At 40.8% G+C, this 20,017-nt stretch overlaps 2 protein-coding genes across 2 annotated transcripts; one reads left to right on the forward strand and one right to left on the reverse strand.

The window, feature by feature from the left end:
- Positions 1-2,987: 2,987 nt before the first annotated feature.
- On the reverse strand, positions 2,988-15,777 carry LOC104934916 (tetraspanin-8). The gene is made up of 9 exons (XM_027283202.1): positions 15,639-15,777; positions 11,895-12,031; positions 5,468-5,530; positions 5,179-5,298; positions 4,916-4,990; positions 4,738-4,833; positions 3,618-3,728; positions 3,393-3,476; positions 2,988-3,274 (listed from the first exon to the last, which is right to left on the reverse strand). The coding sequence occupies exons 2-9, from the start codon at positions 11,949-11,951 to the stop codon at positions 3,200-3,202; spliced, it is 681 nt and encodes a 226-aa protein (XP_027139003.1). The 5' UTR covers positions 11,952-12,031; positions 15,639-15,777; the 3' UTR covers positions 2,988-3,199.
- LOC104934919 (E3 ubiquitin-protein ligase TRIM39) lies at positions 15,639-18,849 on the forward strand. Its single transcript, XM_019276745.2, has 3 exons — positions 15,639-15,845; positions 16,338-16,629; positions 16,828-18,849. The coding sequence occupies exons 2-3, from the start codon at positions 16,350-16,352 to the stop codon at positions 17,895-17,897; spliced, it is 1,350 nt and encodes a 449-aa protein (XP_019132290.2). The 5' UTR covers positions 15,639-15,845; positions 16,338-16,349; the 3' UTR covers positions 17,898-18,849.
- Positions 18,850-20,017: the final 1,168 nt, after the last annotated feature.

Here is a 20,017-nt window from a genome sequence, read left to right on the forward strand (position 1 = left end):
GAAGAGAGGAGAGGAAACTAGGAAAGGAAATAAGAAGAAAGTGACGAAAAGAGAGGAGAGGAAGAATGAGGAAGGAAACGAGGAGTCAAGAGGAGGAAAAACAGTAGAGGAGAGGAAACAAGGAGAGGAAACAAGGAGAAGAAACAAGGAGAGGAAACTAGGGATGAGAGAAGAGAAATAAAGAGAGGAAACGAGAGGTCAGTCCAGGTTAATTAAGTGGAAATGAATGAAAGAGTGAGACGCAGTCATAAAGGAAAGGAAGGAAAACAGGAAGGAGGTAGTGAAGGATGGAAAATGAGAAACGAGAACAAGTGTAAGGAGGCGAAGAAGAATCTATCATTTGATGACAACAAGAACTTTTTTGTTCGTACCACAGGAGAAGAAGAAGAAGACGAGGAGGTTTACAGGTCCGGGGCATGGGGACAGTGTCGTGCCAGAACAGGAGCAGGCAGAAATGGAGGTGGAACGATCACGAAACGTTTGTGTTGGACAGATATGATAGAATCAAAAAGCAGAGAGAGGAATTCACCAGAGTCATTAAGCAAAGCGCCGTGTTGACTTTAGGCTAAAAATAACTGGAGGGGTCGGACCGGCTGTGTGTGTGTGTGTGTGTGTGTGTGTGTGTGTGTGTGTGCGTGTCATAAACACTCTCAGCAGACGCTCGCTGTGTTTCCAAACAGTATAAATATCTTCACTTCATTCTTCATTAGCCGACACAGTGGTGACGACCACGACCATGATAAACGACGACAGACGCTCCAGCTGCTCGCCACGCCAACACGTGACCAAGCCGACTGGAACATTTTCATCCATCACCGCCCGGCGTGTGCCGTGGAAACATCCATCAGATGTTCCACAGTTTGTTCCATCCAACCTTTTTGGAGTTAGCATTACAGCCTCCAGGGGGCGCCGTTAAAACCATGACCCGACCAAAACAAAGTCAACAGAACGGGTCCATTACAGGATCTGGACCTCGTTACCTTCATGGGTTCGAGTTGGTTTAGGCATGAGGAGGACTGAGATTGGCCAAAAGGTGTGGAGGTCAAGAAGAAGGTCAGCCAATCACAGGCCGGGTGATAGATGGTTGACGAAAAGCGTCTTTAAATCGGCCAGTAACAACAATTTTATTCATAATTATGAGTTGCTTTGACTTTTCTTATTTATTTTAAGTATTATTTATGATTGTATGGAAGCTCCAGAGTGTCACTGACGTTGAGTTTCAGCTGTTTGATTTGCAGAGATGATACGACGACAACGCTGCTTCGATCTGTATAAAATAACCGCAATGCATAAGTTTTATGTATTGTTTGTTTGTTGCATGTTAAGAGTTATTGACGAGTTATTCCTCCTGGTCAATGAACCTTTGACTCCTCGTGGTTCGCTCAGTCTCTTGTCCAGCTTCCTTCCTCGGAAACCGACTGAATTATTTACATTTCATATATCTGGAGTGAACTTTAGGCGTTCCTGTGATAAAAGAACAGTTTGGATTTGTCAGCGCGAGGACGGAAACTGACGTCTGGCATTTATCAGAAAGATTCAACATGTAAGCGCTTCATCTGCGACAGAGAGAGACCCAGACGGCTTCACCTTCATCATTTATTGGATTTAGACAGGGACGGTGATAAAACCATTTTAAACAACAGGCTGCAGACGCTCGCACAGGAACACGTCAGATAACGAACAAACGACATCCTGTTAGATTTCATCAGCGGTGCTCAAAGCGTGGTTCAGGTTCAGGGAGGAACAAGCCAACGTCCTCGAGTCTGTCGAGGTCCAAAGAAAACGACTGAAGGTAAAGTTAGCTCCTCTTTTTAATGTATCCTAGTTTATACGGAGCACAAAATAAAAAAACACTGTTGTTATATATATGACACTCGATGTCCCAAGCTAAACTCAACGAGGTGACAAAAATACACAATAAAAACATTCTTCCAGTTTTCAACCAGCGCCAGTGCAAAAAAAAAAACAAAGGAATAAATTTATAAATGCAACAAGATTCAAAGAGTGAACCGCCTTCACACTTTACAAATGAAACGATAATGAGTGATGTGACAACATGGTCGAACGTATTCAGGCTTATTTTTAAAAAGCAAATATTGTTTTCTGAATTGTTGGGTCTCCGTAGAGTCTTAATATATAAAGTGTTGACATTTGGCGTGATATATATTTATATATATATAAAACAAAGCTTTACGGAGGCATGTTAGAACAACACAAGCACACGCCACAACTTGAACTTCCTGAGGATTATTCGGTAATATTCTCCAAAATAAAAGCAGCAGACACGACAGACAGTTACAGCAGTAAATATTTCAACATAAACTATGGAAGCCCATTCCTGCCAAAAACTATTCAAACAAAAGTTGAGTTGTGTTTCTGGCATCGCAGAGACACAACTCATGAATTTGTAAAACCTATGACACAGTATTTCATTGTAACAATAATAGAGGTGGTGTTTTTCATTTTTCACGGAAAGTTTATAAACAAAAAAGGCAAAAAAATTAAACAATTAAATTTGGCTCCCCCCCAAAAAAGACATTTGAGCACATTTAACATTTTTTAAAAATAAAGTCATATTGAGTTATGTACGACGGAGTATTAGGGCCACATTTAAATAAAAAAAATATTTTTGGAATTAATTATGACATTAAAGTCGTTATTAAATATGGCGAGAATTAATTACTTGCTATATTTAATAACGACTTTAATCTCGTAATTAATTCCAAATTTTTAATTTTTTTATTTAAATGTGGCCCTAATACTCCGTCAGAGTTATGCATGTGAAAATTTTATTTTTAATCGTACGTAACTTTTTCGGCAGTAATGAGCTTCCATACTCAATAAGCCCCACACTGCCACCAAAGTGTTTTTAAGACAATAATTTCTCGTTAAATGTTCTTTAGTGCCAAAATATGAACAGAAAGGTTATTGACGACTGTTGTACAGGTTAATTTTGATACGACGATGTTTGGTAAGTGATCCATAAATTACGTTTTCTTTAAAGTTAAAGGAACGCTCTGATTTGATATATAATGACAGAACTAACTGTTTTATTTGTGTTCTTTTAAGACACAAATTCAAACATCAGCGTATTCCTTCACAGTAAAAGCACAGGTTAAGTTACAGAAGCACTGAGGATACATGTTACATGTTACATGGGTTCATTTAGGCACACGCTGCTGATCGGCAGCGCCGGTGTTCAGGCGTTGGTTGACACGGAGTCCTTCCTGCCGATCTGACAGTAGAGGATCATGGCGAAGACCATGCCGAAGATCTGCAGAGAGAGGAGACGCACGTCAGATCAGCGAAGACATTAGAAACAGTTTAATGATTGTTAACATGACACGTGTGTGTGTGTGTGTGTGTGTGTGTGTGTGTGTGTGTGTGCTGACCAGCAGGATGGCGATGGCGAAGGCGATTCCGATCACCACCTCCATGTTTTTCTCCATCCAGGTGACGATCCTGGCGGAGCAGGTCTGCAGGACGAGACCAGGACATTGTCATACTGAGCATCACGTGGTTTTATATTTTAAAACGTTTCTGTGTTTCTTCATGAGCACGACTTGAAGCATCAGTCGTCCTCAGCGTTGTGTGTGTGTGTGTGTGTGTGCTCTCACCGTGGAGTAAACTTTGCTGTTGTTGCAGTCGGTGTCGGTGGCGTTACAGCGGCACGAGTCGGGAATCTTCTCCCAGTCTCCGGGTCCGTTCACGAGACCGCAACACTTCAGCTGGAAGGAAAACACACACGGTCACTAATCACTGCAGCGATTAGTTTGTCCAGAGCTGGCTCAACACAAACTACTGCCACACTGAAGCAGTGAAACAATTAACAATTAATTAACTTTTAACATTTAAAGAGGTTTGTCTGTGAGAGAAACTCGATGGCAGTTTGATGCATGTGTGCCCTCTAGTGCTTCACCATGGTAACTGCAGTATATCAATATATTTAGATACTAAGTACAGAGTTCATGTTTCATAGGCTGTCTGAGGATGCTGATTTATATTTGTCAGTAAACTGACATTTTCTGCATGTTTCAGATTTTACAACAGTGAACCACAAAACAATAACTGCAGGAAGTTTCTGTATCTGTATTATGCATTTCATAAACAATCACACGAGTTCTTTGGTTGTTTTTTAAACTGCCGTGTGCTCAGAGCGACGTGTCAGAGAAAAAACGCCGAGCTGGATGTTTATATACGTTTTTATTTTTGTGGTTATGTTGAAAGGAGAATGAAGTCTATTTTCTAATGCAGGATGAGGCCGGTTAGCAGAGCATGTTTATTATATTTAGATTTAAAATCAAGGAAACCTTGCGTCCCTCTGTGAAGCTCTGGCGTCCCTCGTGGGGGCCAGGACCCACAGGTTGGGCATCAGTTATGGGCACCATTTATTTATTAAATGACACCAGCTGTGTTTGTGTGCAAGTGTTCTTGTACTTCTATCTTTCTAGGGACTATAACATGTTACGTCAGGGGGCGGTCGGTAGCGTAGTGGGTTAAGCGGCCGCCCCGTGTGTGGAGGCTATAGTCCTTGCTGCAGCTGGCCCTGGTTTGAATCCCGCAACGGACGGCTAATTCACTGCGTGTCACTCCCCCTCTCTCTGCCCCCTGCTTCCTGTCTATCTTCAGCTGTACTATCAATAAAGGCATAAATAAATAAATAAAATAATCTAAAAAAACAAAAACATGTTACGTCAGGTCCTCACGTTTCCATGGACAGACGTGTGTGTTTCTTACCTCCCGCTGCAGCTTCTCCAGGTCGTCTCTCACGCTTTGTGGTTGCTTTGACAGCGGGGTGAACTTTCCCAGACGTTCCTTCACCCAGTCCTTCACCTGCACAGACACAAACAGAATGAACCTCCCAACAAAAACTCGTGACACGGAAAGTTGACGGGAGGACGTCTTCCTGTTTTACCTTCTTCTCACCCACGGCTCCCAAGATGCCTGCCGCCAGCAGGAGGATGAAGATGATGAGGAGGCTGACGAAGAACTGAGGGGACAGAGACAATGATCCTCAACAAACTCTCAGTTCATCTCCAAACATCATCTCAGGCGTCATTAGATAAAAAGGCTGAACTCAGGGAGCAAGATTGATTATGGTTCTTTTGTTTTAAAGTTTATGATTCCAGTCAGAAATACTCAGTGTAATAACGTGAAGAGTGACGTGATGATTCCCACCATCAGCAGCATGCAGCGGTTCTCTTTGATGGCTCCACAGCAGCCCAGAAAGCCGAGCACCATGATGATCACGCCGATGGCGATCATCAGGTCGATGCCGGGGAGAGATTCGTTCGTGATCTGAAGACCGGAGGAGGTGAAAGACAGTGAGTTAATATTTCTACAGGATCCCGGTTAGACTGACAGCCACATCGTGACAATCGTACAACAGGTTTCTGAATTTGGTTTATTTTCCTGCATTACTGAGGATTTGGTGTCGGCCCTGTTGAAATGAAACTTGGAGTCTCACCTGGTTTCCATCCTTGCTGACTTTCAAGTAGATGGAGACGCCCAGGATGATGCAACCACTAATCTGTAGAGAGAGAGATTCAATTTAATTAGAATACATGCAACGAGCATCCTGTCCGTGCTGGTGATGCGTCTGGTGGATAAAACCTGGCCCACACATCCAGCAACACAACAAACGTCAGCCTGTAACCACACGTCAACAAACAGCTGTGTCTTCCACAGGGTTTTCTTGTCATTAAATATTATTTAACAGATGGAGACGATTCCCTTTATCTGTTAACGTCTTCAGGCTGAATGATAAATCAAACTGGACAGGACAGACCGAGCAGCTGATCCTCTGGATCGGGACTCTCTGGCTCCTTTCGCGAGGCGTGGCTCGGTTCACGATTGATGAGTGACATGCATTATTCAGCGCTCATACAATTAGCCGACACGAGCGGTTACTGTGAGCAATTATCATCAATATTTCATCCTCGGAGCAGACGGCAGAGAGAAGCCAGAGCCGGACACGGAGGCGTTTCCATGGAGACAAATGACAAGAAGTTGATTATGTGTAGAAACATAAGGACGCTGCTGCAGCCTGAGCTCAGTTTGTTTGTATATATTCATGCGTTTGGTCTGTGTGTGCACCAATCTATTTATTTTATGTTTATTATAAAGTGTCATTTAGTTCTCTTCATGTAAAGTGTCTTTAAGTTACACTTCAAGTCAACTTTCAAGTCTTTTATCATTAACTTAACTTTTATCTAATTAAATTTGATATTTTAATGTATTAATTTGCTTGATTTGATCACATTAAACAATGACTTATTTATATATTTTCATTTCATTGAATTGATCTGATTTAAAACATATTTCAGAGGTGCCACTCGATGGGGTGATACTCGTTAACCACTCCGTGTTCGTGAATATTTTTAGGCCATAAATAAACACTGCGAGCTACAGATAAAATAAATCACGGATCAGTAACTTCAGATCTGAATGAACGGAAACAGACATGACAAACAACAAAAAAGGACGTGACCTCTGTGGGCACAGTGTAAGGACACCACACCCTCAACCTATTTATACTGCACTTTTATTCAGGAAGGCTGAATAAATACGAGCATGTCACTGCGCACACACACCTGACCAGTGAAACCAGTGGCACCACAGTCTGAAGCCAAAGCTTAACACGGTTAAGACTCAATCTCAGTCCTCAAACAGGGTGACTTGTCCAATCCAACCTGCAGGGAATCATTCAATGAATCTCTAACTCCCGTTGGCTTCTGTGCAGCCACGACTTTACGGTCCTGATTCAGTCTGAGCTCTCAGCTGGAGACCAGATGCCTGAGGTCACTAAACCATTTCATGTCTGTACCTACATTTGGCCATGAATTCACAAAGCTATGGATGGATGGATTGACATCCATGTTTCCTGAAGAATTTAGTGCAATCCAATGGTGTAGTTGTTAATTGCGACCCCCTCCACTCCCCTTCCCATTCCCAGCGTGAAGGAGAACTCCCATTTATCACCATTACACCCAATTTATTATTGGAGCTTTCAGTCAACAAAATCCAGCCCTAGCTCTTAAAATCAGCTGTTTGTTTGTTAGACAGTTCAGATAGTTTGAACAGCAAACAAAGACAGCAGTCTGCTGGTGATAACACCGCCTGAGGACAAGACCTCCAGCAGTTCACTCTCACTGGGTTTGTTGTGGAGACAATACAGCACAACTTACATTTCCTGTCTGTTTCTAACTCTCTTTTCCTTCTTCATGTTATCTTTAGCCACTCATTTATCAGCATGCGTCATCATGTTACAAAGATGGGAACAAACTGGAATGTGGTTTGCAAAGTGGAGGAGAGACTACGTGCTCCATCACTGGAAAACTAAGAAAGAAAAAACAGCATTGCAAAGCCGTTTTCCTTCAGAGTTGGTTTCCAATGACAACAAACTGTCAAGCTGGAGCAACAGACGCCTCCGTGAAGAGGTGCGGATCTTTGTTATCACCTCAACATCTGACGGGAACTATAAATGTGGGGCCTCCTGTGCAGGCAACAACAAAACCAGACCGGGTTCAGGCAAGAACGTAGAAGTGAAAAGAGATCAGTGTCATTCACGTCCTAATGTGAAGACGTGAAAACATCGAGAGATATGAATCAGCCAGTCTCTGCACTGAAATATAAGAAGTGAGAGGGTTTGTTGGAGAAGTTCTGGTTAAATGAGGAAGTAGACTTTGTTCTCCATTGACAGAATTTCTTTGAGAACAGTTGTAGATCTCGGATAGATGTTCAAAGGGCTCATTTTAAAAAAAGGGCACTGATTCACGTCGCCATCACCGACAACCAGCATCGAAACTAAATGTATGCTATGTTTAGAATATTTTAACCACTTTACGTTTCCCTCAGACGGCCCTTCCTCTTTAAAGCCACCAGACTTTGACAAAAACTGTAATTTTACCTTGCAGAACACGGAAGTTGCTGGTCAATAGCTGCATCAATCCACAGCAACTAATGTTAATAGTTTGAATCTAAAAGTTACACTCAAACTAACCGATCAGGGCAGCAACTCACCTGTTCTGGGGGGTAAAATAGTTTTGGTCGATGAAATCAGAGACTCATATTAAAGAGGCAAAAGTGTTTGTTAGAGAATAATGTAAAATGTTGGTTGTCATTTAGTACAGAGTTAATATTTTTGAAGTGTTTCTGCAGTAACCAGAACAGACAAACCAAACATTGGCTCTAGAAAGGGGTGAGGGGAGGAGTATTCAGTTGCGATCTACACAATGCTAGACTTTCAAAGCCGAGATTCAAACCTGTGTCACTGTATCAACTCCAACGCAACACAAACCTGCAGAGCAACATAGTGATCTCAGCCCGGAACAAACACGCCCTCGATGCCTGCAGCGGCACGTCGGCCCATGAAACGTTTTAAAATTACAGTTTATCAACATTACATCGTAACGCACCACCAACTATTTCACTAATTCTGGTGAAACTGGATCATATTTTATGGAGGAAATGTTTTCTGGTTTTCCCTCTGATGTCCTCCGGCTGCTCCGGCTCCGACTCTCTGTGATTTACAGAGTTTATGATGGACAGTGAAGTAAACTGCTGACAGCTGTAGCTGCTGTTAGCTCATGTTAGCTCAGAGAACCAGGGGACTGTTAATGTTTGCACCACCTGGAAAAGGTTTTCAGATTGCTGTTGGACTCATCGGTATATTAGCTGGCTGCTGTGTCTTGTGTTGTTAACTGCAATCCAAGTACTTCCCCTTCTTGGCTAACAGATAATAGGGTGTGATGATGATGATAATAATAATTATGAGGTCAATAAACTGAAGTGTTGCTCATTCTTTAAACCAGAGGTGGGCGTTTCATTCCTCAGCTGTGACTCACAGGCAGCGAGTAACAAAGTAGTAATGAGTCATGGAGATGTAAACTGATCTGCAGGATTCATTGTAAATCCTTCAGGCCGGTGAGCAGACGAGACGCCTGTGTTACACAATAACCACACGCACACACAGACAATTACAGCAGTCAGGCCACTAATAACAGGCAGGTGTGTACAGTCATGAGCCCACCGAGTCTGTCTAAGACGTCCCAAAGGGTCTGTGGTCTACGCTGAGGTCTATCTGGATTCTGGTTCAGTTGGACACCGTTTCAGCCTGAACACAACACACGATGTTCAAGTAGAGTTAAGCTTGATTTTTAATTTCAAACTGTTTAAAAAGCCGTGGTCCCAAAGTCAAGACAAAGTATCCCAGAATGGATGAACTAAACACGAACGCTAGATTCAGACTTTAGATTTTTTCCAGGAGTTTTGCAGCCAGCGTAGTTTTCCTTCATGCTAGATTCTGTTGGCTAGATGCCACTACATCTTAGACACCGGTTCTTTGAAAAAAGCAAATTTAAGGGAACTTGTTCATTTAAACTGTGCAGGACATTTTAGAGTTGAAAAAATAAACTTTACTTTAACTTTGTATTACTTTTTGACTGACAAACAGTACAGATATATTCGCAATATCGGGATTGTAAACTAAACATTAAACATACAAACTCTCTTGGTCCTGTTAAAGTGTGTTTTGTGTGTAAAGTGTAGCATAAAATGGAAATATTCAAGTACATTAAGTAGACAGTGTTTCATCTGACGTCGTCCTGTCTGAAACTGAAACTTCCTGCTCACATATTTTTACTTTTCCATTGTTTGATACTTCAAAGTAGATACACTGATTTCAGGATGTAAAGTCCAACAATCATACTTATTTAGTTGTGTGTCCATGTGTGGTTTTCGTCAGTGCTGAAATGTGTTTCCTATCGTGTGGTCCCTGAACGCAGCATGTATTATTCATGGCGTATCTCTGCACTCTGCTAAAAGGCGTTAATGTACAGAGACAGAGCTGCACGTAACTGATTATTTCTCATCCATCACAGGCCATTAAGTGTTCAGCCACAGGAACCAAGACTCGTGTTCTCACCCCGGATGTGGGACCTCGTCGACACCCCGACAGCTCACAATGATGACGCGAATAAAGAGACAGATTTGAAAATCGATAAAATGTATATGAAGTCTTCCTACAGAGTTATGGTCCGCGATGTTCAGCATCACTTAGCGACCGAGAGCTGTAGCACAGCCACAAGTGGAGAGACGACAGAAAACAGGCTTTACAGTAAATAAGAAGCCAACCCCACCCTCACCATCACCACCATCATCATCATTAGTAAACACATGATGTCCAGTGAGTGGTTCGAATCAAGTTAACATCGATTTAACATCATTTCTGGGAACCTGAGAGGGCGACGGAAATAACCACAGCAGGACTGACGTCCAAACAGCAGCAGCAGGTTTATTTTAAACTTTTAGACTTTTGATTCGTTCACGTTATTTTTGGGACGTTTGCACTTGAAGAGGTCGAACGTGGAGAACGTGTTGAAGCCTCGAAGTCGCAGTACATTTACTTACTTAAGTGCTGCAGTACTGAAGAACAAATTAAGGTACTTAAAGTCTACTACACTACATCTCAGAGGGAAATATTGTTCATTTTACTTCACTACATTTATCTGACATGCTTAGTTACTAGAGATGAGTAAGCACCATTATCTGTGCCAAAAGAGGGCGGGGCTGTGCCCAAAAACGGGCGGGGCTAGCATTTTTTTTTAAAGTCCCCTTAAAGTAAAAACAAATGAACATAGTTTTCCGTACTTTCAGGTATTCATGGTATTTGATGACGTCATCCTGCACTCGGGTGCATGTACTAATCATTAGTCATGTGTCACCTCTTAATCTCCTCAGAGTAAATGTTTGCAGATGTAGTCGTTGGTACAACTACGTCTTTTGAATATACTGTGTGACCCTTGACCCTTGTCCTATTAACAATTGAGCTAAGCTAATAAACCAGTCAGCTTATTAACTTTTAATTGAAACCACACACAGACACTACAGAGAAAATGAAGGTTGCTGAAGTAGCTGGCTGACACTAGATTAGTTTGAACTATTAGCTCATGCTAGCCAGGTGAGTATTCACTTTGTCACTAAGCTTCTAGAACCAATTATCAGTTAATTCCTGTTGTTACCACGCCTTTAGATGATATTAGGTTTTCACATAGGGAGGTCATTACCATCAATCAATCTAGACTATAACCACAAGAACTGAAAAAAAAAAACAACTACTCCCTCAAACAACTGCAAAGTTGTTTGACTGATAAAGTTTTAAGTGATTGTTGATAAAGAAACAGATCAGCGTTAATGGCTGATAAAAAAATAAAAATAAAAAGTCTCCTTTGATAAACTGCCACCACCTCCATTTCACAATCCCAACAATGATAAGGATTTCTATTCGTCTCTTCTACAACAAGCCTTCAGCAACAAGTACCATCAGGTTTGTGTTGAGCAAGAACTTCAACAACTAGATTAACGACATGGGCTGTTTGGTTTCAATGGGAAACTCCCAGCAGAAGATATGAAGACATAATAATATGAAGGTCAAAACAGCAAACAATGAAACACCCCACAGTTTCTGGCTGAGCAATCTGCTGTCCATTGTGTTTCCATGCAACATTAATTTATTCATTCAAATTCAAAAACTACTGAGGCTGCAGATGTCGGACGCCACGCCCTGAAACTGAGAAAATGTTTGCTTGTGGAGGGAGAGGCCGGAGATTAAGAGCCAACAGAACCTGTTTGACTCACTGGTTGACTGAAGAAACAAGAAGAACTGAGCAACAACTGAACAATACAATTCACTTGAAAGCAGGTCGAAGAAACACCATTTTCAACAAGATAGAAGTTCACATATAGAAAAAAGGAACTAAAAACACCTGTTCAACAGGTTGAACTTCTATGGAAAAAGGAACTAAAATAGAGTAAACATTAAGAATAATCTGATTTAAATAGAAGGGATGATCAAACATTTAATTCTTACCCATATGTCACCTGTGAAGACTTACCCAGAAAAGAAGGTTGAAGAAGAAGAGAAGGTATTTGATGCATTTATTCACAGCCATGGCTTTTAGTTTTTCTGTCTTTGTTCCTCCTCAGCGGCTTCTTGCTCACGACTCGCTTGCCTTCGACAGACTCGAGTTTCCTACAGCAGAAAGCAGAGAGACTCCCTCAGGCTAGTAAACAGACCAGCCTGCTCGACCTGTTTCCTCTCAATGAGGGCGCATCCCATTTTTTTTGGTGCCTCCTCCCATGCAGCCTTATTTTCCTAACCTACACCTGTTCCTTTGTTTCGTTCCCCATCTCCTCATTTCGTCTGAAACACATTCATGAAGATAACTAAGAGGCTGTTTTCTCATCTGTATACTCAGGACAGATCTTACAAGTTCACTCAGACTAAAAAGTTAGATCATTTGCTTAGCCAATGTTGACATAAAAGAAACATGCAAAGACATTTGTCATCCTAAACCGGTTCATACTCTTGACCCCCTTTAGGTCCCAACTCCCAGGTTAGGAACCACTGTCTCAATGAACGCCAAGTCCACGCACAATTAAATAAATATTCTTTAGGATTCACATTACTTCAAAGACATATTTTGTATTTAACTTTTACTTCCAACTTCATTGACTCTTGATATACAAATATTTAAGTTTCAGTTACTCATCTCTGTATCAGTTCTTGTACTACACAACCACTTTCACTTTACTACTAGACTGTCACTGTAAAGTAATGACCTCATATCTGAAAACTGAAAGATGATCACAGAATGACAGGTTGGTGTTTTCTTAGTATCAGTTTATGAAATTCTCTTTTAAATGTGTTAGTGGAGAGAAAAGCAATCTCAGGCTAGAAGATCTTAAGACCTGTTTATCATGAAACACGAGACTAGAAATTTACCCTTGTCCCAAAATGAGAAGATTCTTTAAATTTGTGATATAAATACATGAAGTAAAGCCCAAGCAGTGAAACAACAGCAGAAACATGTGCATTAAAAAGGTATCGGTGAACTATGACTTTTTAACGCCATCTATTGGCAGTTGGACAAAACTACAAAACATTTCCCACATTTTTTTTCTTTTTAAATGTGTTAAAACTTTCAGTGCATTAGTAATCTCCAGACTTTTTGGAATATGTACAGAATTAAATAGTTAAAAATAGGGTTTGTCTGACAATAAAATAACTTTAAATCAGCTTCAACTATGTTTAATGGCAGATGTTTGCACTTTATTTGTGGTTTGGCAAGGCATGAGATTATCAATGATTAAGCAGCTAACAAAGTTAAGGCACAACTAAGTTTGGATTTAAAGGCCAAACATCTGCAGGGAAGTCAAGGTCATTTAAAATCAGGCTTTTAACTCCAGAGACAGCCAACTGTCCTGTATTCATGATACTGTACAGCACAGGGAGGGATATAAGGTTAAACAAGATCAAGCAGGTATGAAAGGGCAAGGCCTTTGCAGAATCGGCCACCATCCATCGCTGCACAACGGCGGTTATATTTGGCTGAGTTGCTTCTGATGTCGTTTTTTTTTTTCGCTACTCATTTCCTGTATAATCTTGCAAGAATATGTAGCTGCACCTTTTTGTTATTTCCTGATGCCGCCTGATCTTGTCTACTTTCGAGGTCAGACTCAGTTCATCTCAAATGAGCTTACTGCAGTTTGCTAAAATTGGTGTGGTCTGTAGTCAGGGGTTTTGTAAAGCCCCTTGATGGGGCTGTATAATAAAAATAGACTGGAGCACAGAAATACACAAAAAAAGAACAAAATGCAGAAAGAGGATGATGATCTTTTAGAGGTAATCTGATACATCTGTGTGGCTGAGAGGGGGAAGCCAGGGATACAAGAGTTGTGTGCACGTGGCCAACAGGGCGGGGAAGAGTGTTGATTTTGTGTCGTTGCAGCTGAACAGAAAAGAGAGAATAGCCCAGAGGTACAACTACAGATCTATGAACAATCTTCCCCGTCGTTCATTTATCAGCTGTTGTTGGATTGATAATAGTTTTGTGTCTTTGTAGGATTTCTGGTCTTTTAAAATGTTCCTCTTGTTGTTAAAATAGTTTGGTTTTTCATATTTCGCAATAATCAGACAAGGAGGATGTGCTGTTAATCGTAAGTCCAGAGCAGTCTCTATTTATGGCTTTGTGTTTGGTATCCTGCATCCCTGAGTCTTTTGGGATTTGATGTTGGCTTTTCCTTTACTTACAAGAATCACTCGTTTATGTGTTGAAAGTCTGGTTTTTGAAAGGGGGGAAAGAAAGATCTAAGACGCTATAAGAGTGAAACAACACTGTAAAGTTGTGGCCGGACAGATAAACAATGATCTGAAACTCATAAAACTCTGAAGTCGAGTGAAGTTGCAGCTGAGAATTCCTTATAGGTTCATCACCATCAGTGATTATAAAGAAGTTATCTCATGACACTCCACCATGAGCAAGAGTGACAAGGAAAAACTTCCTTTAAGAGGCAGAAACTTCGAGCTGGTTATGGTAATATGTATGCACAGGCCACTCAGTGTTCCTGCCACTAACCTCTTCCTGTTAATGACTCTGTTCTGTAAACATCTAGCTAAGAGTCAAGCAGCTGGTCACCTGCCTCCTCCACCGTGTTGGATTTGCATGTTTGGGCTGTTATCAAGTCGCCAAACGGGAAGCTCGTTTTGACGAGTCGCTGTGCCTTCACATGCGTCCTCTACCCTGGACCAGAACCGTCAGAATTTAAGGTAAAATCATTACCTGCTCATTTAATCACCTGTTGGCTTTACACCAAATATTTACATCCATGCTGTATTCATACACTAATTTCTCCATTTATCAGAGATGCTTTTAACCTACGAGTCCTCTAGAACCCTCAGGTCTTTTGGTCGCGGTCTTTTAATTTTACCGCCAATGAGGTGAGGCGTACTTTTATTATGATGGCCCACATCTGTGACCTGAACATCTCAAAACTTATCTTTTTAGTCTCGCTTTTACCTGAACTATATTTATCTTTGTCTCTACAGTTTATGAAAGGAGGCATTGGGATGGGCTGGGTATTGTTTTATTGTGTCAAGCACTTTGTGTTTCATTTTGTATGAATGAAAAGTGCTCTACATACAACGTCTGATTGTCCGATGTACAATCTTATCTTTTTATTTTTTTTGGCAGGAGGGTTTGACTTTGTCATATTAACGACTCGGAAGCAGAAAACTTGGTGTCCTCATCAACAGAAGTTTAACAGGTAGGACTACTTTTAGGACACGTCTGATTAATAAACTGGTGCATGTCATAATTCATTATACTTAAGCAATACAAAAATGTACTCATACAGTAACAGCTAGTTAGAACTGCAGCCCCCAGCCTGTCAGACCAGCAGGCCAGACTTGCTGTAGCTGTTTTATCTTCTCATTTCGACATTTTCGTGGGTGAAATTCGACATGTCAGAACTGGCCTCCTCTTAATGCTGTCAGAGCAGAGAGATTTATTTTCCCACTTTGGTTTGGGTACAAAACTGCATGAACACGGTTGATTTTAAAGCAACTAAAACAGTATTCTACTGTTTAACAACAGTAAGTTGATCTTGTGTAGTGTCATAAACTTCATCCATAATCATTATCTAATCCAATGATGGGTTTATGATACAACATACGGTCATTTAAAGTGAAAGTATTCAGCCAGTGATCATAACTAAACATGAATGTAACGAACATCGGATATACAAGTGACAAATTATAGGAAGAAACTGAATAAATAAGTGGAGAAATTTGGGGTTACTTGTGTCACAGTAGTTCAAGCAGGGGAACAGCCAGAGCTGACATATGCAGGCACAGGTCCAAACCAGGCGAGACAGTCCAAACAAGCAAACAGAGCCAACGTGCAACAGGAAGAAGATCCAAAGTCCATAAGGCCGGCAAACAAACCGGCAGCAAGAACATACAGACTAAATACACCGGTGAGGGGAGACAGCATAACGAGACACAGGTGAGACTAATCAGGTGAACACAGGTGACACGGAAAACAGGAAGTAAAGTCAACCAAAACACATTAGGAAGAATTAGAAAATAACTAAACTACAACTGAAAACTATGAAAAGTTCAGCGTGAATTCAAACGTGGATGAATTTCACACCATCAAAATATACTGAAATAATGAAAATATCAAAAAACTTGTGTGGTCTGTTCGAGTATACTGATGTGTATTTTACAATACAGTACAAGCAGCATTAGAGGAGATAAATTTAAGGTTAAGAAGGGAAGTACATTCATAATTGATAGTTGTAAGTCTCAGAAGTTACTATTTAGATTTGAGTTAACTTTCTTAAAATGCATTTACAATGGTTACACAGTTAGGATATTCTGTTGAATCTGTCTCTGATTCCCTCAGTCTAAGTCCTATATTCTGATTGGTTAGTTCAGTCACCCTCGCATAAACAAATCATCATGTTCCTCTGATGAAAATGTCTCTTATTTTTAGCAGGGGGCCATAATGGTGAATCTTAAAGAGGAGCTCTGGAAAACTCTGCAAGATTTAGAAGGAGACGACTTTAAGCGTTTCAAGTGGTTCCTGAAGCAGGATGACATCCTTGAAGGCTTTTCAGGCATCCCAGCGGCTTGGCTGGAGAAGGCAGACAGGCAGGACACAGTGGATCTGATGGTACAACAGTATCAGGAGCATGGAGCGCTGAAAGTAACCTTGAAGGTTTTAGAAAAGATCAGCAAGAATGATCTGGTGCAGAGTTTGCAAAACTCCAGCTCAAGACTAAAAGGTAACTCAACTCAACTCAACAAAAAAAAATACCTGAAACAGGTTTTGCATGCATCTCAAATAGAATATTCATTATGGATTCTGTATAGTATTAAAACAATAATAGTTTTAATTAAAATTAGAGTTATCTTTAATCCTAAGGGTCAGCATATTTTAATAGATCAGTCCATCCATCATTTGTTTTTCTGCTTTGTTTTAGACCTCAAGAACCACGACTCTGTTCCTCTCAAAAGTGATTATGAAAGAAAAAAGTTTGAGACTAAAATTAAGCTGATGATCGAGGAGAGACAGATGAAGATCAAGGAAATCAGACACTCAGCAGAGCTCAGCAGAAGATCTGCTGACATACATATTGCAGACAGTGAGCGGTTCTTTACTGCTTTGCTGCAGTCTGTCAAGAGAATTCTGGATAATGTCATCGAAGAAATCAACGACAAGCAGAAAACAACACAGAAAGAGGCAGACGAATTCATCCAAAAGCTGGAGCAGGAAATCTCAGAGCTGTCAAAGAGAAACAATGAAATGGAGCAGCTCTTACGCACTGAAGACCACCTCGACTTCTTTAAAGGTTTCTCGTCCCTGAGTGCTATCACCAAGAACTGGACAGAAGTTACCATCTCTCCTCCATCTTATGGGACAAGTGTGGGGATGGCTTTGAATCAGCTGCAGGAAAAACTAAGCACAGATAAGGAGAAGTTCATTGGAAAAGCCAAGCTGCACAGGGTCCAGCAATTTTCAAAAGATATAACTCTAGATCCAGATACTGCAAATCCCTACCTTATTTTGTCTGATGATGGGAAACAAGTGCACTGTGGTGACGTAAAACAAAATCACACAGACAACCCAGAAAGATTTAATACTGCTGTCAATGTCTTGGGAAAGCATGGTTTCTCTTCAGGAAGATTTTACTATGAGGTTCAGGTTATGGGTAAGACTTCTTGGGGTTTAGGAGTAGTCAAAGAGTCGATCGACAGAAAGGGATCGATCAGAGCAAGCCCAGATAATGGCTACTGGACTATATGTTTAAGGGATGGAAAAATACACCAAACTTCTGCCAATTATCAGCCAAAGAAGGTGGGCGTGTTTGTGGATTATGAGAAGCGTTCTGTCTCCTTTTATGACGTGGATTCTGCAGACCTCATTCACTGTTTTAATGACTGTTCCTTCACTGAGAAACTCTACCCATTCTTCAGTCCTGGTAGTCGTTATGGTGGTAAAAACTCTTTGCCTCTGATCATATCTCCTGTCAATTACACTAATTTGATTTGATCTATTCAAAACTGATCCTACGATTTAATTTCTAGGTCAAATCTATCACCACTATATGTAAGTGGGGACTGATGGTTGAGGGGGTGCCAGTTCACCTTCTGGGCACTGGCCAGGTGCCCTTGAGCCAAACCTCTAACTGCTTCCAGGACGCCACAACGTAGCCGCCCATCACTCCACCATCTCTTTACATTAGCATGTCTACAAGCCCCTTGTGTGTGTGTATGTGTGGTTATATGTATGTAAAACTTGAGCGTAAAAAGAAATTCCCCATTGAGAGATCGATAAGTTTCTTCTTCTTCTTCTTCTAAGGAGTAATAAAAGTACATACATTTAAACAGTTCCTGACCTGCATCTGACGTGATCAGAAACCTTAAATTTGATTACAGGAAACTTGAGTTGTTTCTTCCCCTGACAGGTGAATCTTCACATAATGGGAACCTGACCCTTACCTGATCCCTAGCCTCGATGTTTATCACAAGAATTCCCCATACATAGTTTGCAACGCAACAAAACGGCAAGGCAGTAAAGTTACAAACTGTTGTGACATTCCTAAAAATACACAGCATAGGAAAGCAAGATGTGTTTAACAATATGTATGTATGCAAATTGATTTAAATAATTAATTAGTATGTATTGGCATAGCAAAATACAGATAATAGAATATAATTTAAGGTGCACAATGTAATGGATACATTGTTGAACATGAAGGGCATTCTTTGAGCGTGTGAAAATGTACTGGGGTTTGGTTGTAGTATCACATTTGTACCACTAGATGGTACCACTTTCTGTTTGATGAGACTGAGGTAGAGATGTGTGTGATGCCTTTCTTTGCACTCTGCTCCCGAGTACAGAGTTTGGCATGTGCATAATCATATTCTACCTATCCTGTATGAATACAAAAGGTATTGTGCCCTGTTTAGTTGATGAATACTGCAAAATAAAGTAACCGTGGAAGTCCTCTCTTGTCTTGTTCGCTTTGCAAGTTAGCAAATGTCAAAGAAAAACTTCTGTTTCGAAATTTGCTGAAGTGAAATGTTTAAATGATATATGGTGAGCTTGCAGATATCAAAAGTGGATCTGAGAAAGGAAGTCACAATGGCAGCATATTAACATTGCATAGTGAGACAGTATGCAAATTAATTGACAAAGGGAGTGATGAAATTAACATGTTGAAACAGGAGGGTAGAGAATTGTTGCACATTTAATCAGTATCATAAAGATTAACCAAATAGTATCGTGTTAATGCTATACTACCTGCTCTAACACAACAAGCTCATTGCAACGTGTCCAACAACTTTGACGTGGAAGTGAGTGGGTACAAACATAAGTGAAACCACTGATCCCATTGGCCCAGGCACCAACCACCTTACAGAATTACCTCAACTGGGCACCTTGGAGTCTTTTGCCTCTCCACATGAACTGTTGCAACCAAAACACACTCAAACATGACTGGTCAAAACTACAAACAGAAACCACTTCCAGTGCCAAAATCTTGGTCCCTTTTCTACCGATTCCACATTCATATGCAGATTTCTGTTTGCGGAGATTGCACAACTCCAGACCTCTTTATTACAGGAACTGGACAAAGACTAGCCCAAGAATTACTGGTGTTACATAATGTCATGTTTGAAAATGTCTCGACAATTTTTTTTTTTACCTTTCAGACTGCTTCCTGTCAGGCCTGTGTTTGAGAATTAACAGAATGTTAATGTGAAACAGACAATGTGAAACTTAAGCTTGAATCAAAGTTTCCGGAGTTTACTATAGTATCACAGTTAGCAGATAGCTTCAATGGCACTGTCAGTTTCATGACAGTCACAATTGTTACACAGGGTCGTGCATGGGCCTTGAAATCATTGACAGCAGTAAATCTCTGAGCAAAGTACATAAACGAAGGAGAGATATTAAACCATAAAACAATCAGCAGTCAAGAAAGCGAAAACAAAGGAGTGATTTAGCATTAATTCGCAGACTTTAACCAGTAACTTAATAAGTAACTTAGAGAGCTACAATCCAGACTAGTTGTGGTCTAAGTATGAAGATATTTCGAGTCTGAAATCACGTAGACTCCACCTCAATGAGGAACCTGAGCTTGATGACAAGAGAGAATAAGATGGGCC

This window comes from Larimichthys crocea, chromosome X, assembly GCF_000972845.2.
Source record: "Larimichthys crocea isolate SSNF chromosome X, L_crocea_2.0, whole genome shotgun sequence".
Taxonomy (NCBI): Eukaryota; Metazoa; Chordata; class Actinopteri; family Sciaenidae; genus Larimichthys; species Larimichthys crocea.